This window comes from Ambystoma mexicanum, chromosome 7p (genome assembly GCF_040938575.1).
Source record: "Ambystoma mexicanum isolate Mex_15411 chromosome 7p, UKY_AmexF1_1, whole genome shotgun sequence".
In the NCBI taxonomy this organism is placed as follows: Eukaryota; Metazoa; Chordata; class Amphibia; order Caudata; family Ambystomatidae; genus Ambystoma; species Ambystoma mexicanum.
In genome coordinates this window covers 363,566,898-363,594,071 of record NC_090939.1, presented here as the reverse complement: position 1 = coordinate 363,594,071, position 27,174 = coordinate 363,566,898, and the positions used below count along the sequence as shown (strand labels likewise).

Below are 27,174 nucleotides of genomic sequence, written 5' to 3'. Positions count from 1 at the left end.
TCTCAAGCTAAACCTGAAAAAACAAAAATAATGATCTCTCCCCCGAGAATACCACAACTCACAGACACCTGAGCTGGCCACCATGCATGGGAACCCAACCGGAGGCATCGACCGTGATAAAAATCCTGGCAATACTCATGGACAACAGAATCCCACTAGAACCCCAAGTCACTGCAGTAGAAAAGAAATACTTCTACATCCTGTGACTAATCAGAGGGATAATCCCTTACCTCACCTTCTCACACAAACTCTCTCCTTAGTATTATCAAGACAAGACTATGCAAACATTCTCCACCTTGGAAAGCTAGAACACCTTACAGAAAATCTCCAATGCAACCAAAATACTGCAGCAAGACTACTCCTGAGACTAAACAGAAGAGACCACATTAAACCAGCCCTGAGAAACCTACACTGACTTTCAGGAAAAAACAGATTAACTTCAAAGCCCTCTGCATTCCTCACAAATCTCTACACAGACAAGAAGACACATTTCTCCAAGCCAAAATCAATTGACACTAACCAGGTGGAAACCTAAGATAGAGCAATGACCCCCAAATTGAATAAAAAATACTACTAAAAAAGGAAAATTTGGAGGAACCACATTCTCCCATTTGATAGCCAAACTATGGAACTCAATACCGAAGTAAATTAGAATGGCAGATGATCACCTAACCTTCAAAAAACGGTTGAAACCCTGGCTATTCAATTCACAAATACAAGCATAAAAACAGGGATCTCCCACAACTCATACTCAGATGTAAGGCAATCGTGGGACAGTACAGATTCTGGAATCAGCAATAAAACAGAGACTACTAACTATTAACCACCCATGCTACTTGCTCATCTCCTTCACGCCCCCACGTCCCATACACACCTTTATGGGCTATCCTTACTACACACAAACACATAAGAAACCCATCCATCCTAAGAACAAGCAACCAGACATTGGACGTTACCCCTCCGGACACACTAACCCCAGAGCAAACAATCAAAACACACCCAGAAAGCCAACACGCCAGATGTCAGATTCACCTGGCCCTGCAAGCACCAACAGAAAAGCACAACCTCTATCCTATCCCTCTTCCCTCACTAACCTACCCACCCACTCTCTTACTGAGCCACATGAGTGCCTGGCGACAATGCACATTTTCATTTTTTCTATTGGGTATTTATAATGCACCCATACACAATGTGTTTAGAGGTGCAACAAGACAAGAGGGTGGGGAACAGGGAGGACAAAACAAGAAACAATCCTACTAGGCCTTGTGATATTTGGATTGTGCGAGTGCAGCAAGAGAAATGCATGGGAGAGGGGAGTGGGGAAATGGCGGTCAGAGCGGAAGGGCCCATGAGAAAATGCGAGTGCCAGGGGAGGCCACATGGACAAAGCTAGGGGAAAGCAGAGAGTGCAGGGGAAGGAAGGTCCACGAGCTAAGTACGAAGTATGGGGCAGGAAAGGCTACAAGGATGCAGGCCCTACCAGGCTACTGCGGGGGGAGGGGCCCAGAATGGCAATTGCAGGATGAGGGGGTTCAGGGGCGACCAAAGGAAGGGATGGACTTAAATAGGGGAGACTGGTGCCCAGTATGACTCTGAAGGAATCAGGCAACCAGTCAAGAGGCAGACGTGACATTAGCTGGGAAGGGGGAGAGGGAAGGAAAAAGAGAAAAGGAAGGTCTTGAGAAGCTTCCACAACTTAAGGAGAGGGGCAGGGAGGCCATTCCAGAGGGAAGCACCTGCGAAGGAGAGAGATCTACCCTCCTGCTCTGCTTGGAAAAGCATCTGATCTACAGAGAGTTAGAGCTAGACAAACAAAGGGCTCTAGCAGGGAAGTATTTAGGGAGAGGGAGTTGGCTGTAGCAGGGCCACAGGCCCCAGAAAGGCTTGTTGGTGATGCATAGGGGGCCAAGGATACATTTTGCAGTCCTGTTCTGGATTAGTTGAAGGGGGCAAAGGGAGGAGTTGGGCAGATTGAGGAAGAGGCTGTTGCAGTAGTCCAGCCTGGAGAGGACCAGTGCACTGGATACATTGAGCTTCTGGGGAAAGGTGAAGGAAGATAGAATGCCTCTGAGGAGGCGCAGCTGAAGGTGGGACTTCTTGGCAAGGTATGTGACGTGAAGAGAGAATGATAGCCGTCTGCGGTATAAATCAACATAGCATAACATAGTCCAACATTCATATGCTAAGAATATGCTAAACATTTAAGAACATAAAAAGCAAGATGTGAAGCTGTGACACAGTCATTTTCTGTGAACGCGATAACACTAGGGAGTGCATTCATGTTCCAATGTAGCCTTTACATGGGATCCCATGAGAGCTGCTTGCTAAAGTGAAAGCAGACCATAAACACTGCTAAGCTTGCCAGTCCCCACATTCCTTAAGGAGCTATGTCACTGGAACATAGTATCTATTGTTTGTTTGATAATGTTATACTTGATGTTTTACTGTTTCAACGTGTCATCCTTGAAACAGTCACTTCAGTAATGCCACAAGTTGGTTGGGGGAAGGGAATGCTGACCTTGACAGCCTTGTAACATTTAGGTCCGACAATCTTAGACAAAGACAGTGAACAATGCAATCCCACAGTGAGCTTCATGATTCTGTAGAGTAGGCCAAAAGTGTGCAAACAAATATTATGCATGTTAGCAAAGAATGGCCATGCTACCTTAACTGATGCTGATGTGACCCAACCCCAATCGTGTTATCGGCAAAATACAACACATGTACTTGTATATTGGGAGATGTTAGATTGTATACTTAAATCACCAATACAGTAAATGTGTAATACAAAACAAATAAGGTCTATAAAAACATTTGTATTCATCACACATATCAGGAATCACTCCATGACAGACACCTCTATTCCCTACAACAATGTAAGAATATAGTATTCCATGTGGTGAAGTTAAATATAACTAAAGGTTCTAAATATGAACAGGGCATACATGTGTTTATGTCAGAAACAAGGTTTCCATGGTACCATCAACAAAGTTGACTGCCGATGCATAAGTAACACCAGTGGAGAACATGGCACCAGAGGAAGTCGCATTTGTTTGAGATAGTAAGTCAAAACATCAATCCAAAAATGACAGAACATTTTGCATGACTTGATGAATCTGCAAATAATTTTTTCCAAGAGTTGATGTTTTTCAGCTAAATTGTAATTTTCTATCATTTTACTACAAAATGTGCAGTCTTCGTGTATTTGCATGTCTGAAAGTTGTATTTATTACATTGAAGAAATTGTTATGTTATTCAGTCTTCCTTGAAGCGGCACACCACAGTCCCCTTTGAAGCATCAGTTGTATTCAACTGCTCAACCTTGCTGTTCTTATTTTAGGGGGAAGGATGGCGGGATGTATGGAGGAAAAGGGACTGTGGACTAGGAGTATGTTAGTCACTCCGGTGAATAACACTTAATTACTCCTACGTCCTGTCCCATTTCCTCCATACTGTATGGGTGACTAAGACTGATAAAAATGCCCTGGGAGGAGAGCTTGATACTATATGCAAGCAGATTACAGAGGACAGCCTAGCAAAATGCTGCGTCAGCCCTGGCGCTGGAATCCAGAGAGTAGCGCTTGCAGAAGGCTGATGGAGTGGCCCATGCCATAGCTCTGCTGATTACTTGCCACAGCATGTGACGTTGGAAGGCAACAGCCGCTGCCTTGGCTCTTATAGCTGAGTGTGCTTCCTCTTTGGTGACTCTTTGCGCTGAGCCTTGAATGCCCCTTGGATGGCAGCAGTCATCCATCTGACTATTGATGCCTTGGATGCTTGTTGTCCACACCCTGAGCCCCCAAATGTGACAAATAAGGCATCAGTCTTGTGAAAGGCCTTCATCCGGTAGAAATAGAATTTTTTAAAGTTCTTCTGACATCTAAACAGTGGGAACCTTTTGGTGTCTTCCTTGGGATTTGGAAAGAAAGTGGGGAGCAAAATCTATTTGTTTATTTGGAAAGAGGAGACCACCTTTGGTAGAAACCTGAGGTAGGTATAGATTGAGGAAGGAAAGATCTCGGACCACTCGCAGGCCTGCCTGGTTCTTCTTTTGAATGACAAACATGCAGGAGTAAAATACCTGCCCCTGCTGAGGGAGAGGAACTTCTTCCACCACCTCGCTCTCCTCCAGGAAACAAATCTCTGCCAAGAGTGAAAGAGTCCTGATCTGTGCGAGTGGGGGGCACACAAGAGGGGCAGATGGGAGGGGAAGACGGAAGTCCCAGCAGACCACCAAAATTACCCATGAGTCCATAAACGGTGGGCGCCAAGCTTGACTGGGCAGGGCCAGCCTGCCTCCAACTGGGGTGATGTGGACCTGAGAAGAGCCGTCATTGCTTTTTTGTGTCTGAGGCCAATGGCTGAAAGGGGGACTGAGAAAATGTGTTGTGCAAAGACTTCGGGTGTTTTCGCCTATGTTGGCTGGGGGACCTGTCCGGTTGCCTGGACCAGCGGTCCTGGAAACCCCAGAAACCCCCAAAGGATAGGCCTCTGTCTAGATGAGAGTAACCCTGTGAGAAGGTTTTGGCTGCTGGCTTGATTAGAATGGCCAGGGACTTGGCTGTCTGTGAGTTGCTCCTCTTTTTATCGAGTTCCTCGCCTGTGGAGGAGTGGAACAAGTCCCGACCTCAAAGTGTAGGTCTAGTATCCTGTCCTGAACATCAGGATTAAATCTGGTTGCCTTGAGCCATGCCGTCATTCTCATGTCAGTTGCCACACAGATAGCTATGCTTGCAGTATCTATGTGTGCCACTGTGGACTCCATGACGTCCTGTGCCACAAGTTTTGCGTGCCTCAAGTGAAGTCCAGCCTTTAAGTAGACCTTCCTCCTGCAGGCCTCAAGCATTTTCTTTTCCTTGCCCAGCAAGGCTGAAGATGCAGTGCTTGTGATGGAGGTCTGGGGCTTGGCATTCATAGATGCAGCCGCAATGACTGAAGACTGTGGCTGGGGGTGTACTGACAAGAGCAGATTGTCTCCCTCCACCTGCCTGAACTTTGTGTCCAGCCTTTTATTTTTTGGCTAAGTAGAGTGGGGCTTCAGCCATTCATTCTTCGCAAGGGCCTCTACATCCTTCTGTAATAAAGCGATGCCAGATCAGGATTCAGCTTTGATGGTGAGCACTTCTGTCAGTAACCCTGACTCTGGCAGCTCCCTCGGTGGCTGACGAATGCCCAGGTAATCGACTAACCCTGTAATCCTATCATGGAATGCCTTGGTTTAGGAAGGCGAGTCCTGCTCCTCCTCATCAGCGTTTTGTTGTTCACCTGTGTTCGAAGGGGCCCTTGAGTCCACACATGTTAGTTCTGCTGCTGGCACTGGGGTTGTAGTTGCTGCTCCCGGACTTACCGGAGGCATGGACAATGGTGGTGGAGGAGGTAAAGGATGCGCAGACACCGGCTGTGGGAGTCAGCATCTCCTGGATTATTCCATTGAGGATGGTCACCGCATGAGGGTCAAGAATTTGTCAAAAAAAGGATCCTTGCAAGCGGGTAGGGTGTGCTCCTGCACTGGTGCCAGCTGTGGCGGAGTAAAGGCCTGATGTCTGTCCCCTAATGTACATGCCCTCATGGTACCTTGGCTGACAGAGAATGTCGGGTATGACGTGGTCCATGTGACTGGTTCATAGGACCCCAATCTGCCTTGGCCACAGGCTTGAACCTTTCCGGTTCACCATGTTGGCGGGCTTCTATCCTGGGTGCCATATTGTCTGTGCACGCCACCCTTTTGTCCATGCCTTCCGCATCTGCCATTGTGGATGACGTAGACCTAGGCTCGGCCTGCATTCCTGGACGTATCAGCATTGCCCCAACCTGCACCTCAGACATGGTCATGGTAGGCAATTTGCCCTTGGCGATGAGGCTGGTAATGCTGTCTGCGCTGTGTGTGCCTGGTAGCAGAGCTAAGTCCCTCAGGGTCTGTCCCAGTGCCAGAGCCTATAGGCCCCTCAGCTGTGCATCCTGTATGGCCCTTGGGCCCTTTGGTCATTAGGCCAGTAGCTACAAGAGCCTCAGTGTCCTTGCTGTCGGTGCAAGGGTCTGACTGACCCCTCCCATCAGTAGGCTTCCGTGGAAAGGAGTCGCCTCTGCGGGGTACCTTCTTGGTCTTCCTGTGTACGGATTCCTTAATGCTCTCCAGTGGAGTCCTGGAGAGTAACTCTCACCACCATGCCAGTCTATTTTTGAGGCATCAGGGTGTGAGAGGATTGCATACTGAGCAACCATCCCATCTGCAGTCTTCCCTGAGGCACCTAGGCAAAGCACGTGTGGATCCAATGTGGGGAAGGAACCATCACATGACAGGCACTTGCTGAAGCCAGCCACTGTCAACATGCACCGGCGACAGACTAGGGCACTGGTGGACGGTGTTCCCAAATACCTGAAAATTAGAAAACAAAAGATTAGGAAAAGCACATGGAATTCTGAGGCTTGAGGCCTCACCCAGGAGCGCTGGTGAAAGTGGTCCGTTCCCTTCGATGCAGAAAAGAGGACTGCAGTGTGGTGCCAGAGAGCAGGGTTAGGGGAGCGCATGCTCCCAGGGCCGCGCACCCATACGCATATAAATTGAAGGTAAAGTGTTATTTTTCAGGTGAAAAAAGGTTCCTTTCCCTTCCTTAACATTTCCTCCATCCATAAAGGATGGAGGAAAGGTGACGGGACGAACAAGTACTTTAATTAACATCTGGTTACATTTCCCCACTACATTCCAAACGCACAACTTATTTTGTATTATAACAGACAACTACAAAGTTTTCTATTGCATTATGTAAAGACTTCAACTGTTCTAGACCTTTTTTTCTTCTTTGTTATTGATTGACTTGCTGCGCATTAATTCATTTCAAATTATTGACCTAAATAGATTGTCTGATATGATCGGGCAGCCAAAAACTGTGCCAAGGATTTCTTTTTTTCAGATGACCGATTTTAGGAAACAAGTATTTCTATGGGGATGTGTGCCAGTGCAAATGATGCATGGGGCAGCCTCTTGGACACATTCGTTTCAGGAGCCTACTCCCAACACAAATGCATAGTAAGCTCCTAGCACCCACTTGTTGGTGGAGAGCTGATGTCAAAGTGAGAAACCTAGCAAAGGTTCTCGCGAAATATAGGAAAAAAGAATACAAAATGTCTAACCCTACCCCAGGACTTTTTTGGGTGCAAGTAAACGGGATGCACTGGCATATTGCTTCACTTGCACCAAATAAGTTTTTAAAAGTCGGGTTGTTCCTATAACATTTCATATTATTCCAATTTAACCATGCAGTGTTTTTCAACCTACGTTCTCTCTGAAAATAACTATCTTCTGTATAGCCTTAATTTTGACTTCACAAAATAATCTTTTTTCCACTAGCACCCAGGCGAGGGGAGCTAGCCAATCAGAAGGCTAGGAACGCAGGCTTGAACCACCGGTACAAGCCCGTGTTCCAAGCCGCCTGACAGCCGGCTCCTCTGCTGGCATCTGTCCCCCCGCTTACCTTATTTCGGCAGCACCGGTTGCCACCTCAATGCATCTGCTCCTTCCCTTCGCCTTCCGCAGGCCGCCATGGAAAGGGAAGAGGGGATCTATCTGTAGCCCCGCCTTCCCTATCCATGGCAGCCAACTTGGAAAAGGATTTTCCTTCCTACAGCCATTTTCATTCCTACTGCCATTATCAGGCAGGATTCTTTAGGAGAAACAGCATTATAGAATCCGAGATTTAGATTGTTTTCACTTGTCCAAAAGTACATTGTGGTGTGCAAAACCCCCTTTATTTTCCATTAATAGATTTGTGCAACACATGCAATGGGGAGAACTTTACAGAACTTTGTTTCAGTATAACAAGCCAAGTAAAGCTCTTGACTGCAGTTATCACATTGTATGGTTCAAACATGGGAAAAGAAAACTGGGAGATGGAAGGGGAAAAAACAAGTTCATATGCAATCGAAAAAGGTGTCTGCCACAGGTGCATATTGGCACCAACTATATTTTGCTTGTTTGTGAATTCGTTTTTCTGATGTGATAAATGAGCCTTCCCTCATAGGGCACGGATGTCAGATGAACGCCAAGCTTTAAGACTCACCTTGGGTATGGAAAGCTCAAACCTAATGTTCTGATATGTTAAATTTCCAGAACAATTTAACAATGATATAGGCACATCGAAACATATCATTTTGTAAGCATGGAGGGCTATTTTACTTCTATTGTAATGACACATTGCAAGCCATTCCAATCAAACACCATTTCAATGGCTTCATGCTTTTGTGCTCAACATGCTCTAAATAACAATCGTTTAGCAACACTGCCAATAAAATAGAAAACTGATACTCTGTATGGCTTCATTTTGAACTCATATCAACATTTCAGTCCACAACATGACTCGTGAATACATAGGCTATTGTTGCTTTCAACATTATTTTTTTTTCCTGATTTGCAATTGGCACCTGCTCTGCATGATGCTCCCCGCCCCAAAGCACCCAAATTTATATCAGTTATTTTTAAGAATCCCTTGGTAGCGTCAAACCTTTCTGATGAATCTCCTGAAAACATGTTAAAAGTTTCAAAGGACTCAAACCGCCTAAAATAAGGGTGGTTCGTGGTTTACTAGTTCCCTCCCCCATATAAATCACAATCCCTCCCACTAGATCTGTGTCAAATAGGGGAATTACAACAGACAAGAAAGCAGCCGTGACTTGACTGCTTACAAGGCGTGTGCTTGATTAGTAAAAGAGGATCCTAGTTTCTGAAAAGGAGTCAACATCTGTCCGGATTCATCTTGAGCCATTGCGTCAACCATAAGATGTCAACCATAAAAAAACACAGAAACACATAATTAAATAGATATATAAATCACAAGTACAGCGCTGGTTAAAGATGGTTTTTCACAATAATTAAAGTGATACTTTGTCTACTTTTGAACACTTTTTTCTGACAATACGTATAGCTGCATCCTGGACGTGGAGGTTTCAGTGTAAGGGCGGCATATGCTGCAACTCACTCTTGCCTTTCCCTTGAAAGGCACTGGAAATTGGATGAAAACTGGAAAATCAGAATGTTAAGAGACACTACTTCACGAGAATTGTCAACGGACAGGATTCAAACCGTTGCTGGCAGATGGCAGATTTTAATTTAAATAGGGATCCTTAAAAAAAGACTGTCCAGGTCATCTAGAAACTGACAGTTCAGTTTCTGAATCTGGGCACTTTATCACTCCATTGTGTTCCAGTAAATAAACCTTAGCATTTACATGAAGGCTAAGCCAAAAATACAGCTGTACATTTACATGGGGAACTTTAGAAGTGTTCTTCTCCTTAACAACAGAGCATATAAGGCTATTCAATGCAGTTGCCAGGAGGAACAATGTTAGCTCTATAACCATTAATTAGCGGATGGGCACATCAAATGCACTTCACTTGAGGTGGCGTGTTCTTGCACCAGCCATGCCTATTTGAGAGCCATTGAAAGTAGAACAGGATGGCAAGGGGATAGTGGAAAGTTTATCAGTCGTGTTAAGAACTATCAAACCTGGCTAAAAAGAAAAACATTACTTACCCAAGTCCTAAATGCTGGCAAACATCATAGGAAATCTGGTGTGCCCAGAAATCTGCACACACCATATACCAGGCACTTTGTATCTTGAACTGTATAATCCCATTAGTGCTTGACGTTCCATGGAGCAGACGAACTGTAATTGATACCAAGAATACAATGAGTTAATGTATTATTGCTTGTTCATTCTTATAAAGTTATTTAAAAAGCCATACACATTTTTGCAGATTTTATGATTTGAATGGTTAATATAAATAGCAAATGGCTGCTCCTTATACGAATCTTCATGTGTTCCTGATGGATGTGTGTGTATTTTATAGTGTAAAAACATATTTGGTCCTGATGAATTTCACAGAGTTTTCCCCGTTTATGTGGCAATTGGTGCCTGAGACAAAAACATTTAGTGCTGGGCAAAGTGACTTCACCCTGAAATCGTGTATTTTGTGTGTGGCGCACAATCTAATTGTGATTCACAAAAGGCACTTAACACTGAAGAAGCGCCTTGGCCAAGAACACTGGACCCTGCCGCCTTTGCGCCATTTAGGATAATGGAAGGGCTAATGCAAGAGCGCAAAATGGACTGGAATTTACATGAAGCCTCATTATATCATGATAAAGGGGAATGTCATGGGCATTGTTGTAGAGGCACCGGCCAATCTTCCAAGCACACCGACCAAAGTGCAACACCAACCTAATTCACAAAAAATATAACGCTGTCACGTAAATGTGAAACACCTTCAGACTTAACACCTATCAGAAGCAGGGATGTAGGACAAATGCACCAATCAAGCACAGACAAACCTCCTCACAATGGAGGATCTCACATTGCTCGTGGTTGTGCTAATACCCAATGCTAGAAGGAAGAGGAGGGGGAGGTTGAGAGTTTTTCACAACTGGACAATACAATTCAGAATGCCAGATGTAGAGGTGTATGTCACATACAGATGTTCCCCACATGTAATAATGGACCTGATGGAGGAGTGGGAACCTTGAGTTAATGGCACATAACATGAGCTCAAATGCTATAGCCCCACATATAAAGGTCTTAGTAGCCTTTGATTTCTTTGCCAAAGACATATTTCAGTGCACAACCTATATTGTAGGGGGTGTTATACAAACCACAAAATCCTGAGGCCTTCACCAGGTGCTGCCATTCATTATTGCTTGCCTCTACCACTAGATTGCCATAACCTGCACTGCACCAGTAAAGTCACCAAGGACTTCTATGCCATTGAACAGTTCCCCAGGGTCCTTGGAGACATTGGGCCTCATTACAACAATGGAGGTAGCCATGCCAGCTATTTACGGCATGGCTACCCCCATACCGGGTACCGGGTCCGGGTTCCCTGAATGGGGAAATACCGGGAAATTCTGACCTTGAAGGGCCCGGTATTTCCCTATTCAAGGAACCCAGACCCTGTGCATCCCCATTCCCATTCGAGCCCCCATAGGGCTCAATAGGAATGTGGAGCATGCTAACAACGGGCCCGTTAATGGCGGGCCCGTTGTTAGCATTCTGGCCTGCTCGCGGGACCCGCTAAGGATGCCTGGATTTGACAGGCATCCTTAGCGGGTCCCGCGAGGAGACCTCGTAATGAGGCGGTAGGGGTTTAACGGGGCCGGCAGCTCTACCGCCCCTGTTAACCCCCTACCGCCTACATTGTAATGAGGCCCATTGACTTAACACAGATGGCACTACAACCCATCCAACAAACTGAACATATTTACCAAAAAAGGAAACATTGGCATGCCATAAATATCCAAGTTGGCTGTAATGCAAAGGGCCATATCATGGATGTCAATGCCAGTTACCTGGGATGCATATATCACAGCTTTATCCAGCACCATTAACCCCTGCACCAGGCCCTGCCACCTGGAGCCTTTGAAAACATGTGGGTGCTTGGTGAGTATGATTGACCACACACATCATACTACGCACACGCAAATAAGCACATGCAAACCATGCACTTATCAGAGAAGGGAGGCTGTAAGGGTGCAGAAGTAAGACTCTGACACAGAGGGGTCATTGTGATTGGCATACACTTTTATTCAAGTGAGTAAGCCCTATCTTGTCCAATCTCTAAGAATGGCTTACCTGCCTCAACCAAAATACTAATGTCACAGTCAGGATGTCAAAAGTAAGTCAAAAGTCCTATGTCAGATTCATAACTGTACGTCTCCCACACATTATGCTAAACTAAATAAACAAAGGATATCATCATTCTCCAGAGGACAATATCCCTTCCCCTGGACAAAAGACAGTTCTTGATTTGAAAGTTCTCAAAGTTCAATCTCCACTGGTGTGGGAATGGCTCCTTTCCCCAGCTTTCCCCAGGCTTATGACACAGTTCAGAAATTGGTGGGGGAATGTCTTGCTTCCCTTACCTTCCTTTCTCAAGCTTCTCTTCTGTCTCTGGGGTTCAAGACCCCGGGTGGCACATCTGGTTATTTTTGCTAACACATACTGCGAGGAAGAAGAGTGGTTTGGATGTTCCCCCAATATGTGGTGGGTCCCTGACCCTGGTTCGCAAACCTGGTTCCCTTCTACAATGCACTGTGACAAAGAATAGAAGAATAGTGGTTTGGATGCTTCTCCAACCTGTGGTGGGTCCCAGAACCTGGTTTGCAGATGTGGTTCGCTTCTGCCAGTCACTGTGACGACGAGGAGTGGTTTGGATGCTTCTTCAAACTGTGTAGGGTTCCAAACCCTGGTTGGCAGACCTGGTTCCCTTCTGCCAGGCACTGTGAGGGAGAAGAGTGGTTTGGGTGCTTCTCCAAACTGTGTTGGGTGCCTGACCCCAGTTGGCAGACCTGGTTCACTTTCTACCAGGCAATGAACCTCAAACGCGAATTTGGTTTACTTAGCTGTTTAGTTATGTGTGTATACGTATTACTTTACAGTTATCTGCTCAGTCTCTCATTTTCATATGCAGACTTCGCTTACTCTCCTGCTAAGTAGTGTGTTCACAGGAATCACTCTCATAGCGATCTTCACACCCTCTTCTGATATTTGACAACCACGGGTGGCCTTTTATCCAGGTACTGTCCCGAAGAAGATTAGGTAACTTTGTCATGTGATATGTTCTTCTCCTACAAGGATCCCCAACCCTATTCTATTTTTAGTGTCTTAATAATATTCTTCCTAATGTCCTGTAGGGGTTATCCTCCTTCCCCCACCTTTCAGGCACTGTTGTCTTTAGGGCTCCTTTCTAACCTCTGGGGACCCCCAACCATAGGATCAGCCACCCAAATACCTTAAGGGTCTTGGCTGCAGCCCTCCGGTTGGTCGCAGACTTCCCCCATGTCTCTCTCCTGCTCGCCGGTGTTCTGGGGCTCTTTCTGGCATGCTGCAGTGGCTCCATAGTTTCTGATTCTGTCCGGCATGCCTCTCTCTGCCAGATTGTGTGGTCCTGCAGTGCTGCGCTTCTGGCATTCTACCCAGTAAGCCTCTCAGTTCTCCGTCTCTTCGCATGTCTCCTAGACACCTTGCTTCTTGCCTTTTAAGCATTCCAGCATTGTGGTCTACCTCTTCGGTTCTCCATAGTGATATGACTTTGGTTCCTCGAGTGAAGAGTTTGTCAGCTTTCTCCAGTTTTCCTTCCCTTTCCAGCTGTCAAAGGTTTCCAGTCTGTCTGCTGGGCGACCCAGGCCCCAGCCGCTTCTCAGCAGAGCACAGATTCCCTGTTCCTGGCTCCTCGAGGGAGGGATTGACACTACTTCCTGGTTTCTGTCTTTAATTTCTACTGAGGTTTGACCAATTGGAAGTTGGCAACCACTAGACCATTCACTTTGGTTCACCTTAGTGCTCTCCATGCTTCTGCACTTCTTCCTCGTCTCAGTGGTTGTCAGCAGTATGTCTTTCAACTCTTCCCTATTTTCCCTCATCTCAGTTTTCTCTACTTCATTGGTTTTACAGACGTACATGGGATAGGAGGATAGGGATGGAGAGGTGTAGGTGTTAGGCGGATACTGCATTCTCCCACTGTGTTTTCCAATAATATTCGACGCTGGTCCCATAGGAGCTTTACTTCCACTTAAGATCCTCCCGCTGAGTACCACCACCAGGGTGACTATCAGGTAACGCCCTCACCTTCTTGGCCCCAGGCGAAGGGGCTCCCCTATGGAAGCAGTGACGATACCCTGAGAATCATCACAGAATGATATGATATGGCATTTATAACGCGTCTATACACAACTGTTTGAGGGCGCGAAAGAAGCTTACCAATGTTTCATAAACATTAATTTGCATAAACACTCCCACCATTATGACTGACACACTTTCTGAATCCATCAACCCCTACAGAAAACAGGCACAATGCCACACACATTGCCACACATGGCATAATTGAGCACACCTTTGCTGTGCAGAAATAAGGCTTCCAGTGCCAGGATCACTCAGATGGTGTCCTGCTCTACACACCAACAATAGTAAGCAATATTTTACTCTCCTGTTGCATCATGCACAACATTGCAACACAACGTGAACTCCTTGAGGATGTGGAGGAGGGTTTGTGGTCAAATCCACAGGCTCAATCCATGCATCTACCAAGACAAAGGGTGCAGAGTGAGGCCACCTGCAGATTTTTGGTACATACACTCATCCCATGAATCACACCCTGTGCTGTGAACACATTTTACACCCCCATCCATAATGGGTTCACTGATGAGAGTGGGAAATACCTATCTGCCCAACATAAAATACTGAGAAAGCTTGCAGTTGAGGGATAATGCTTGCAGTTGAGGGATAATGTGTGTCTGCACAATGACAGAAGGAGCACACTTCTAGCTCATCAGCCTCAACATCACAAACATACGTAAACCAACACATGGTACTCATATCACATAAACGGGTCTGTTACCAACCATCCACATCACATGGACCTCATGTCGTGCCATCATCACATCACACAACCTGGCAGCAATATTAACAATAACCTAAATCCACACACCTCAGAAACAACCATATAGCAAAAGACATAGACTGCAATCAACAATTTAGGGAAGGTCAAGCCTGCCAACATGCCATACTACACAGGCCATGAAATAGGAAAATATGTAATATATGGTTGCCTATCGTATTGTAGTACTTGCTTTAGCATTGTTGCTGTCAGGGACTCTTTAATATCTTTAGAAATCCATTTGCTTTGATTACAGGTTGTAAAATGTCTATGTCTGGACTTCAAATCCCAGACATCTCAGCACTCCTTTTGGCACATAACCAGGTGCGTCACTATACGTTTGCCGAATTGGAAGAAACATTTCAAAACAAAGTCTTTATGCAGACAAGTCACTCACCAGATATGGTCACATATGTGTCCATGCCTCCCACACCAACAACCTCCTCACTCTAAATGATGCAACTCAAAACCTCTGATGTTCGGGTTAGCTTCTCTGTCTGCTGTGTTCATCCACTAGTTGTATGGGCCGAGCCACATTCCTCCCCAGCTTTTCCTTGGATCTTCAACTAAGATCTCCAAAGTTGTTATGTACCTCATTTGCATTATGAGGTTCCACTCCACAGACATGTATCTGATCAGTCACCTCCAGCCATAGGTGATCACGTTGTGTTGCAGTGAGTGTAGTGCCAGTTCAGGTATACGGGTCCAAATGATGCTCCTCCACATAGTCTTTTATGATGACCAGCTACTTATCAGCTAACCTCTTCTTCGTAGGAAGTCCCTTCTCTTTCAGTGCCTAACTCTTCTTACACACGGTGCTTCACAGGAAATATGCAGTAAAAGATATAGCACACGTCCACTGCAGTTGAGCCACAAAAACATAATGCACCTATGCACCTCCTTTTGACATCAGGGTGCACATTATGCATGACCAATCGCACCATGGGTAAAGTATATCATGATGTACTGTAGGGCTTGTAGCATGTTCATCCACCCTAATTGTGCCTGTACCCCTTCCTTAACTCCACTCCCCCGTGCTAACTGATTGCCTGAAACTACCATCAACCTACACGAGCACCGCACTGGAGGGGGTGCAGTCTCTCTGCCTGCAACCCGTCTACGTGCAAGTATCGCTCGGAGGTTCTGCACTGGGAGCATTGCGCAAAGCGTGTAGAAATATCCTACCAGCGTGACAGGCTTGTCTTCGCTCCTGCCTGGACCAAAATCCCTGGCTCTGGGGCTGCGTGGCCCAGCCCGTGGCGATGCAGGGGACCGGCCCAACCTCGTTGCAACATCTCTGGATCCAACTTGTCACCTCCTGCAGGGGAGCCCCGAACACGGCCGAGAGAGTGCAAAACCCCCCCTCCCTCGGGCTGGCTGTGGGATTCTTGCCACCCATTTTGGACTAAAGAGGAGGGGAACAGCCCTCTTAGCAGGAGCAGACGCCAGACCCCGGCACTGATTCGTCCAACTGTGGTCTGTTAGCTACCCCTGTTGGAGGCCCACAGGAGCTCAATACCTCACACACAGACACGACATGAGTGGCGCACTGTTACGCACTTGCTTGTCCCTGATTATATGCAAGGGGGGACCATCAATACTGCAAGACTCTCTCTCTTCCATGGGTCTACCCCCACGTTGAACTACTTTTCCTACTATGACCTCACCACTGATCCTGCACCTGCTCTATCTGACTCAAGTAAGTGTAGGGGTGTGTGGGGAACCCATCAGGAAGCCTCCCGGTGATTTCCCTGGGTGGGACTGGTGGCACTGTCTACCACAGCCCTGTGCCTCCCTGGACTACTGGCTGGCTCGAGTATGCCCCCCCGCATCTGCTGAGACATCTGGCCACTATTGCACTCACTCCGCAGCTATTGTGTGCCACGAGGGGAGCCATACTAGGCTAATTATCATCCTGAACACGCTCGTGGCCCTACTGCTGCCACATGCACTGGGATCCCTGATATTGCCATAGGTCACCCAAACCGCCCCCAGGAACCACTCAGCTAGTCTGTTGCCCATTGCCCCCTACAGTATCCCACCTGGTATACCTGTCTACCCCATTACTGGATAACAACCGCCAACTCTGATAACAAATCCAGTGCTGGGTCTTAAGCAAGGGACCTGATAAGAAGTCTATCCGCCTACAATGACCAGAGGCGCCCGGAGGGGAAAGAAAACCGGAGCCATGGACAAATTTGCAAAATCAACTCCAAGGCCCGAACAAGGGCAGTCAGCACTGGGTCAGGGTGACACATCCATGCCTTTTATTGCTACTACCCCTGATCTCACCAGCATGATGGAGGCTATGGCCAAAATCTTTGTGGCCATATATGAAACATTAGATGATATTAATTCAAATGTGGCATCACTTAGATCCCAGCTGGCCCACGAGGGCGCCAGAATCACTGAGGCCGAAACTAGGAGTGGAGCCATTGAGGACGGACTACAGACAAGGTGGCTAACCTTACCCGAGATATGAAGTTTGTTAAAAGTAAATGCGACGATCTTGAGTCTAGCTCACGTCGAAATAACATAACGATAGTCAGGAAAAATTGAGCTGGCCACTGAGAACTTGCTTAAAGACGTCCTGGAGAACCCTGATCTTTCCCCCTTCTTTGCTTTTGAACACGTCCATCGAGCACTGGCCCTGTGCCCCATGCCTGGGGGCTTCCCCATGCCCATTATTGCAAAGATTCTTAGCTTACAAGATAAAAACCACCCTCTTCGGCTTACCAGGGAAAAAAAAGAATTGAGGCTGGGCTCCCATACCATCAGGATTTTCCCAGTCTTTTCCAAGAGAGTACAGCAGGAACGGCGCCAAATCCTTGGGGTGAAAAAGATGCTTAGGGAACAAAATATTCAGTATGCCATGTTGTTTCCAGCATGTCTCAACCACACCTTCAGGGGCAAACTCTACTTCTTTACCGCCCTGAGTGAGGCAGTGAAATTCATTGAAGTACAAATACCACTGAACAATTCTGTCGATGACCAAATGGAGGACGACCATGCTGACTGAGAATACCTATTTCACATTGCACCACCGAGCGTACTATTCTCCTTACTAACATGAGCCGATAGTGGCACACAAAGTCTTCAGCTGCCTCTCCCATGCTACAGAGATGGGCATCCTGCACTAGATGCAATATTGGTGGTTGAGCGGCAACAGCGTACCCCCTTGCAGTTGCAATCTTTGTTTTAGGGGTACAATTGTTCTCAGGTCCCTGTTGGACCTCCTTAGGTGATGTGCCATGTTGGGGTAGGCCGTCCGAGGGGAGAATTGGGGTGTGGGGTGCATACACTGCTTGGTTGGGGAGGGCAGTGAGGGAGGGCGGTATCCAGATTCTGGAGGATAAAAACAAAAGTGGCAGGAGTTACGCAGCAAAACACATGTTTGAAATTGTACGTATGTGTGTAACAGATGCATTATCTGATGAACAAGGGTGGGAAATCTGTGATGTTCCCTGAAATATGAGATGGCAACCAAGTTAATGTCATGGAACATAAAGCGTGCAGAATTATTGCATATGAGCAGAGGCATGGTGTGAAGGTACTCCACCTATGGGAGACACACGCCAAGAGACACATAGCGGCTGGCATTGCACCTTCCTGGGACCTAACCGCTTCTACACTACTTTCTCGTCACATGCAAGGGGGTTACTGACGCTTATTCATAAATCGTTTAGATTCACACTAAAAAAGAGCTACATAGACCTTGAAGGCAGGTATGTAATCCTGCATTGTATAATTGCTTGGGGGGCATACCTATTGGTTAACACGTACTGCCCTAACATTGACACCCCTGAGTTCTTTGATCACGTGGTCTCCATCTTAATGGAATACATAGAGATACAGATTATGTGGGGGGGGAGACATGAATCTGATACTTGATGCTAGCTGGTACAGAACGGGGATGGCCCCTAGATCTCTATCACAGGTGGCCCATAGATTAACCTCACACATGGCATCGCTGGGCCTACGGGATACCTGGAGAGTACTGTTGCTCAGGAAAGACAATACTCATATTACTAATCAGTGCATGACAGCTCATCTCGAATTGACATGTTTCTCATATCTGGTACCTTGATGGGCAAGCTTGAGAACACTGAAATACTCACTCGCACTTTATCAGACCACTCTCCTGTGATGTTGTCTATAGTGCTGAGATTGGTACCACTCACTCACACTGCCTGGCGCTTTAAGTCAGAGGCATTGTCAGATATTGTATTCAAGGCGGGGATCTGATCTGACATCGAGACATGTTTTGATTGCAGCACTCACCATGACACGTCCGGAGGGGCACGTTGGGAGGCATTCAAGGCATATATATGGGGCATGTATATATCCAGAGAAGCAGGCATCCTACAAGTGATTAGGAATGATTTTCGGCACTCAGAAGCCAAACTTAAGGGGTCTTGAGCAGAATTGTGCAACTGTATCGAGCCCTGATAAACTGGCACAGCTACGAGCCGAGTTAGAGATCTTTGAGTCGCACGCCTTAAGAGAAATATGCTACTTCTCCCGCCCACAGGCACCGAGAAAATATGGGGAGGGTGAGAGACCAGGTAGGGAACTAGCTAAGTTGAATCCAGAATGGAGGGAGGTCAAACCCAAGTGGAGTGTATCACGAATGAGCAGGGCACCCTACAGTGGGCGGATCAACACATTCTTGATACCTTCTCCAAGCGCCTTGTGCACATCAAGCCAACCACACGATGTACACACTATTCGTGCCTTACTTGACCAGATCCCTATGACCTCCATTTGCCCTCAAACTATAATTACCCTTGAAAGCCCAATCACCTTGTATGAAATAGTGGAAGCTATAACTGAGCTCCCGAAAGGTAAGGCCCTGGGGCCGGACAGCCTCACTCCAGAATTCTACTGAGAACACGTGGCACTCCTTGCCCCGCTGCTACTATAGGTCTGGACTGAATCACTCCGCAAATCCATCCTCCCACCTTCCCTGCTCGAAGCAACCATCACTATCCTCCTGAAGCCTGGCAAACCTGGGTACCTGGGTACTGAGTGTGTATCATATAGGCCTTATCACTTATGAATATAGATAACAAAATCTTTGCAAAAACTCTTGCAATGAGGTTTTTACCACTCATGCCTCACCTGATACATGATGATCAAGGAGGGTTTGTCCCTGGAAGGTCATCATCACTTTGATCACTTCAGAAGATTCCTCAGTCCCTGTCTAAGGTTATGTCTTGCAACATTTTCAAAGGATGTAGACCACAGAATCCTATAAGCAGTCAAATCACTGATTATACAGAGAGCGATCCGGCTATTTTATATTTCCAACAATCTTGAGGACCTACTTTGGATGATGGCGGAAGTCTTGCTGTTGAGCAATTTTCAAGATTGTTTTGATGAAGAGTTGCTGGATACACATTATAATTTCTCTGAAGAAACTGAGACTGGTGAATGTGAGACAGAGTCAGAACCACTCACTACAGTTAAACTAAAAAAGAATGGACAAATGCATGAGTTTGCTGTACATGATACTTAATCTGTCTATTTCTATTTTAATCTAGATACTAACTGCTTCCCTCACCAGTGCTCCAAGACCAAAGAAGAGGAAAAATATGAGCGACTTGCGAGCCTGAAGAAAACCTCAAGTACAGTGGATGAAGACTTCCACATCAAGGAAATATGTGGCATGGACATGGATTTGCCGCCACCAGTTAAAGGGAGCTGTCATTTTGCACACAAGTTTATGCATTTTATTGTTCCTTAGCTCTATCTATCCGTGCCTTACAATTTAACATTTGTCTTTGGAGCAAGACATTGTGCAACCCAGTCATTGCTTTTGGCGTATTTAACTCTATGTTGGGACTATTGCTGCAGTCATTCAGTCCTAAAAATACAGCAATCATCAACAACATGGACAAACATCACAAGATTTTATTACTTAGATTTTTCATTTCATCAAAAGAACTTGGTGTTATTTGCAAATATTGACTCACTTGTAAAATACACGAAGAAACAAGAAAAAGTGATTATCAATGAAACAAGTTTACAAAAAAGAAAGAAATTATTATTAACAAAAGATGAATGATCAAAGTGATTATAAAAAAAGAATTGCTGAAAAAAAAACAAAAAATCAAATCATGCTTAAAAAACATAATTGCAAATCGCATGATATCTGATGATAGATTTTGTGAAAAATAACTGATGATTTTGTGTTGAAGAAAGAAAATGCGGATATTTGCACAAATGCACCCAAGATCACATGGTTTATGGAATGGTGTAGCTGGGTGTTTAGAATGGTACAGCTGAGTTCATAGTACATGGTGCAAGTCATTAGTGTAATCTTAGGGCACAAACTGGGGGGGTGTAAATGGGACTGCAGACACAGGCTCTGCGATGTCATTTTTTTTTTAAACAGACCATTGTGTTGTGTGCTTTTAGCGCAGGAAGGCAGAATGCAATGTTACATATAGATTCCGGCGTCCATTGAACTAAAACTCTGCTTAAATGTGACAGTGGGAAGAATAGAGACTTCTGGAAGGTAACAGGAGGTTGGGCTATGCCAGCGGAGATGTCTGGTGGATCTATGACATCAATGCCAGGGGCAGAGAGATCATATACTATATGTAACGGGATATATATGAAGTAGGTTGGCACAGAGAGCAAGGTGTGTTTTTTTAGGATTTTTTGCTGCGAGAAGGAGAGTAAGAAGAAGTGATTGAAAAAAAAAAATTCTGATGCCCAGCAGTTTCCGTGCTAAGAACTGTAGAGATGACAGCTGCCAGAGAGAGTGGAGGGGTGAGAGAGAGTCTGCCTGTGAGAGGGAGAGCTGCAGTGATTCCCTGGGAGTGAGAGAGAGGCTGCTGAAGCGAGCACAGCAACTTCCATGCAAGCTGACTTCCTTAATGGATGAGGTGAGTATGACTTGACGGTAAAGATAATAATGTGCAAAGCGACTTGTTAGAAAGGCTCCTGGACTTGGGGAAGGGTAGAAGTGAAATTAATAAACAGACGATGCAAACGCAGAAAGCTATTTTTATGTGTTTTTTGCCGCTGTCTAAGAGGTCAATTTCACATGCAAAATCCAAGCTTACAATCCTGCCTAAATAGCTGATACTTTTCAAGGTTATAGATAGCAGTTCATTTCCAGCCAAGCGGTAAAGAATAAGTGAAGTTTGCCACAGGGAAAGGGCTTTATCACAGGGAAGCCAGTGACTATGAAGTGAACACTCATCACAATTTTGGTTTGAAGAATAGAATTTCACCCAATGAAAAATGTAATTTTACAGCGTGTGCGTTTTCATTCTTGTAGCATTGGAAATGTCATGCTGAGTTCATTGCATTACATGTGTTGTTTTGTTTTTCACAGACACTGTGTGTTAGGCCAAGAATCTCAACTGCCTATGAAAGAATTTGCTTAGTGCTGGTCTGTTTTCTTGTGTGCTCTACTTATTCGTGATAATGCATAGACAGATGCAAAGCTAAGGGGGATTTGTTTTACCGCCTGCTGTAAAAGTAAGGTGCACCAAAACACTGATCTGAGTCAAATCATAGTAAGCTAATTTCTCCATGTTATAAATACATGCTCTTGCAGGTGATCTGGTGAGTCTACTCTGGGCAATTGCCGGGCAATGCAACAGAACTCTGTTACAGAAACGGAGCATATAGTGCAGCACTAAGTCCTGTTCTTGATTTGGCTAAGGATAACGGTATTAAAATAACAGCAGCTAGCCCTGTGCTCTTTGCAAACTAGGAATCCTCACAAAGATATCCTACAGTCCGAACTGCAAACTGGGTTTTAGAGCTTGCAACACTTGAAGAATTTGTTAAGTACTGTGATGAATCTGATGGTATAATCACACCTTTCCTGGAGGTGACCTCTCTCAGTTCGGCCAGGGGATGGTAGCCACTACCTGATCTTGACCCTGGACTGCTGTATGAGGGAGGATCGCAAGAGAGGAGACAGCCTATGGGGGAATATCATGGCACCATCGGACGAGAAATATTACCCCCCTTCTTCTTTGAGGATACCCCATCCATGCCCAGTGCCTTCATGCATATTGTCATTCCTTCCATCATCCACCAAGGAAGGGTACTGAGGACCTTTTCACAAGATCTGTATGCAAGTTGTCAAAATCTAACTTGCCTTTTAAGACTCATGAAAGCATCTTCTCAGACTCTACCTACAAGTCATCCAGCGCTGACTTGCCCTTAAAGATCACTCAGCACATTTACCCAAACTTTACACGCAAGTCGTCAAGAATGGACTTCCATTCCCATAACTACAAGAATACTGTGCTGAAGAAGATACAACTGAGTATTGCAGATCAAAGAAGGCCAAGAGCATAAGCTGTGCTATAGTTGTTGGAAGTGCATACCTGTGGCCGGAAAATGTAAACAGGAAAAGCAGCTGTCTGAAGCGCGCTGCTGGTGGAAGAAAGCTGCTCCTCTTGGTACTGACCAAGGGACTGTGGGTGGAGGGGGTTCCTTGGAGCTGACCCACTTGAGGACAAGGTAAAAGGAAGCTGACCACAAGAGAGAATGTGCTGCAGAAACACCAGAAGCCAACAGAAGGCTTCTGGGTGTTTGCAACTGTTGAAAGAAAGCCTTCACCTTACCGAATCCCAAAACGTCGCGGAACCGCAAGAGACAGAGAGCCAAGGAACAGAGGCGGTGAGAAGGTGAGAAGGAAGGAAACATTGAATGACCACCCCCGGCTTGCCATGGGAGCAACAGAATATGCCAGAAAGAGCCGGCGAGTTCACCCAAGGAGAGTGGACACCGGGGCATATTGGAAGTCATGGAAGCACATGAAAGAGAAAGAGCAAGTGAGCAAGGGAGAATGGAACAAAAGTAAGAGACTTTTAAGTTTGCGAGTGTATTCAATACACATATATCAGAAGCCCTGGCAGCATAATACAGCAGGCAGGTACATTATAATATACAGCAAACATAAGAGACTATCAAGTTTGGAAGTGTGTTTAGAGCCCACATGAGAAAAGCACATTCAGGAGAGTATATCAGGCAAATTGAAGGTGCAAGAAAATCTATAGGAAAGCCCTGGCAGGAGAGTATCTCAGGCAGTTGCAAGTGTGTGTATATGAGAAAGCCCAGCCAGCAGAGAATAGCAGGCAGTTGCAAATTTGTTCATATAAGAAAGCCCTGGTAGGGAATGCACACCCGGCAAGGACAAACTAAACAGCGTACAGTAAATATATCACCCAAACAGGTCCTGAGAAAGATATATCAGGACTGGCAAAAGGCTGCGCTGAACAAGAGAAGAGGAGTGAAAACCTGGAAGGAGGGCACACCACATATCCCAATAAGGCAAAGACAGAGGGCCTGATTAATGGAACGCTTTCCTATGGGAAAGTGCCATTACAAAACACTTCCATGAATCAGGCCCAAAGAGTCAAGTTGTTCTGCATACCAGTTGTATTGTCGATCAAAGGAAAATCAAGGAATTGATCATCTTGAATATAAAACAGAGTGAAGAGAAATCCAGGGGAAGGAAACCCTCCTCTATAACAAAGAACTCCATCCATCGGAAACTTTTCTCATGGAGTTACGCATTTTCCTTTTTGAACATTTATAAACCACTCAAGGACAACAGCATTACCCTTTTCACCTTAGAATTTTGTTAGAACATGAAGGACAGAATAGTACTTTAGACAGTGGATGGTTTCGCTTTGGACATTCTGACACCGACAGACCCTTAGTTTTGGGTTTAGGTAGGGGAACACCTCTTAAAGCAGGGGCAGAGAGGCATTTCCACACTCCCATTTTAATATGAAGAAAAATCTTTGACCAAAACAACAACTTCACTGTGTCCAAGTCACATTCCTGGCTCCTCACAGAACGTTTTTGCCCTTGATTTGATAAACTACACAAGTATGATAGCTTGATACTTAGCAGAAATGAACCAGCTAGAAAGCAAACTCCCGGAATCGGGAAGTGAGTTTCAGAAAGGCAATTGGTTTGTAAGCTAGATAAAAACACCCTTGTGTCCTTCACATTCAGATGAAGCTCTGGAACATCAAAACAGGGCAATGAAAGGACTTGGTGGTGTCAGACATATTATTCAAAAGAAACTGACCCTAGCAAAATTCTTTTTAGCCTCTCCTGAGCTGTCAGGGCAGTCTACAGAAGCAAAAACAAGTGTAGGAATCAAAGATTAGGGACAGTCAAAACAGCGCCACCTAACAGTATAAGCAACACGCCAAAAGGAAGATGTTGAACACATCTAAAACTTGATCATGACATTAACTACACTTGTGAATTATGACTGAAAAGAACTCATCAATATCTCAACAAAGTCATTGTTTGATGAAAAAATTAAGAAGGACACTTCAAGAATGACAGAAACCTTTTGCCAAATGTACAACAGCTTTAGAGAAGGCTCGATTGCATCAGACATATGTAGCATGTGAGCACCAATGAAGAAAGGGAACCTTAACCTGTGTAAAAGAGCACACAAAGTTGTTAAGAGAAAAGTATCAGACACCATAGTGCAGTTGAAGGCACATCATTCTTTGTTCACACATTTGCTTATTACTTCTCGAAGTTGAACTGACATTGATCTGCAGGAATTATTGAGTAAATACAAATTCTCTGCAGAATCTCTTTCAATGTTCATCTTAGATGGTACAATGATTTCAGCTGCAAATAAATGCAAGCAGATGAAGATACTGGAAGAGGAACAGCATACAGAGGTTTCTAAGAACACAACGGAGGTCTCTTCATTTGTTCCCGAGGACATATTATCTGTACCAGAGCAAGCATTTTCAGCAGCTGTCCTTGACAGAATGGCAAAATTACAAGCACTGCAGACACAGTCATATGGAAAGACTTGCCATGACCTTGCAATTGAGTTCAACAAGAAAATAGAACCTTATTCGCTCAAGTATGATGCAACTCATTTAGTATTTGATACCTACCTAGAAAAGTCGCTCTAGAACTTCATGCTATGGAAAAGAGCAGGAAAGGCAACACCTATTGAGTAAAAAATCACAGATTCTACAAATATTGAAACATTTTCCATGAGCACCCTCCTATTGTGTTCCAAAACTAAAGATGAGTTAACAATGTACCTCTCAAATAAAGAAACTCTGCATGCAGAGAGGATGAAAAGAAGTCTGGTAGCCAGTTGGAGAAATTAAGCCAAGTCATCAGATCGATATGATGTCGCAGACACTGAAAGCACACATGAAGAGGTAGAGACAAAAATCATTCTTCACTCCTTTTATGTATCACATCATCATGCTACAACCCTCAACATGTTTTCACCTGATACCAATGTTTTTGTCTTTTCACTGTGGTGGTCACTGTTGTTCCCATCTGACAGCATGTTTGTCACAGGAGTTGGGACTAATAGAAGATTTTTAGATCTCAAACTAGCCCTTCATGATATGTCAGGGTGTGATGTCACCAGGTGCTTTACGAATAAAGGAAAACTGTCTTTCTGGAAAGCTTGAAAGACTTTCGAAAAAGAAATACTTGATGCTCTGGGAAGACTTGAATGTCTGGAAGAATATAAGAAGAAAGATTAACGATTGACAGAATGATTATTTTGTCAATTCTACTCACCAGGAACAAAGATTTCAGACATTGGTCAACTGTGTTGATGGCTGTTCATAAAAAAGAGATGCAAACTGAAAATCGGCCTCCAACAATATCCTCTCTTATACCATACATTTTAAGTACTCATTAACAGGTGATGGAGTGGTGACACTCTGATCAACAACACACAACTCTCCCAGAGTAATTACAATTTGGATGGGAGAAGGCAGATAATCTATATTCTCCTACTATGTGTATGCTTCCATGTGCACCAAAATCAATCATACAGCTGGTACAGTGTGCATGCATCAAATGACTCTGTGCTGTGCATTGCAAATGCTGAGCTCAGTCACTAAGTTGCACAGAACTCTATAAATGTGGTGGTGACAAAGAGGTCTGTGATAACAATTTTGTAGATGATGAACATGAACTAAGAATCTGAAGATGACTGGTAGAACCTTAATTTCTCTCTTCAAATGTAAATGGCTATTGTAGTTTTCATAAATATCAATGAGAAAGTTGCACATTATTACAAACTTTCTAATTCAGTGAGCATACAGTTGAAGATTTACGATGAAGTAGCAATAATATATTAGGCTATATCTCAAAAACAGTAAAAGATATCAAAGAAATCCTTCGATGAACTGTTCCATTATGTTGATCATGTTTAATCAAAAACCTTGCTAGCAAGTTTTTCATAGAGCCACCCTAAAAGCAGTTACAGCTCAAAAACGAAATAAGTATCCATAACAGGGGCCATCTTGGTTTAATGACGTCACACAGGACCTCTGCCACAAATTCAGACAAAACACCTGGTAGTACATGATTGTATGCTTCATTATCAATGCATCCCCAGTAGACAAACCTTCCCTTCATTCAAAATCCCACAGACTTGGTTATTGTAACAGATGCCCCTCGACTAAGTGGGATTAGGGGCACGTTTTTTTTTTTTGTAAACTGACTGGCCTTGCAATATTTTTGCACAGTCTAAATCTAGCTTTGTCACTAACATGTTGCACTATTTTATCGTTTTTTGCAAATCAGGCCTCATCTGTCTTTGCCATTAACGCATAACCCTAAGAGGGGCGATAAAGGAAGACACGGAGAACAAAAAGGATGACCTCCCATTGCCACCATGTGAAGATGGATGGAAACTACAAAAACATATTCTTCAAGTGAAAACCATGAGGTATGAAGCTCATCATTCACATGCAG

At 44.9% G+C, this 27,174-nt stretch overlaps 1 protein-coding gene across 1 annotated transcript in view; it reads right to left on the bottom strand.

Moving 5' to 3' along the window:
• TMPRSS15 (transmembrane serine protease 15) overlaps positions 1 to 27,174 on the bottom strand; it is a 1,663,368-nt gene that overhangs the window by 799,979 nt on the left and 836,215 nt on the right. Inside the window, 1 exon segment of the mRNA XM_069636234.1 lies at positions 9,523 to 9,659. Within this exon segment, the coding sequence (XP_069492335.1) occupies positions 9,523 to 9,659 (137 nt within the window).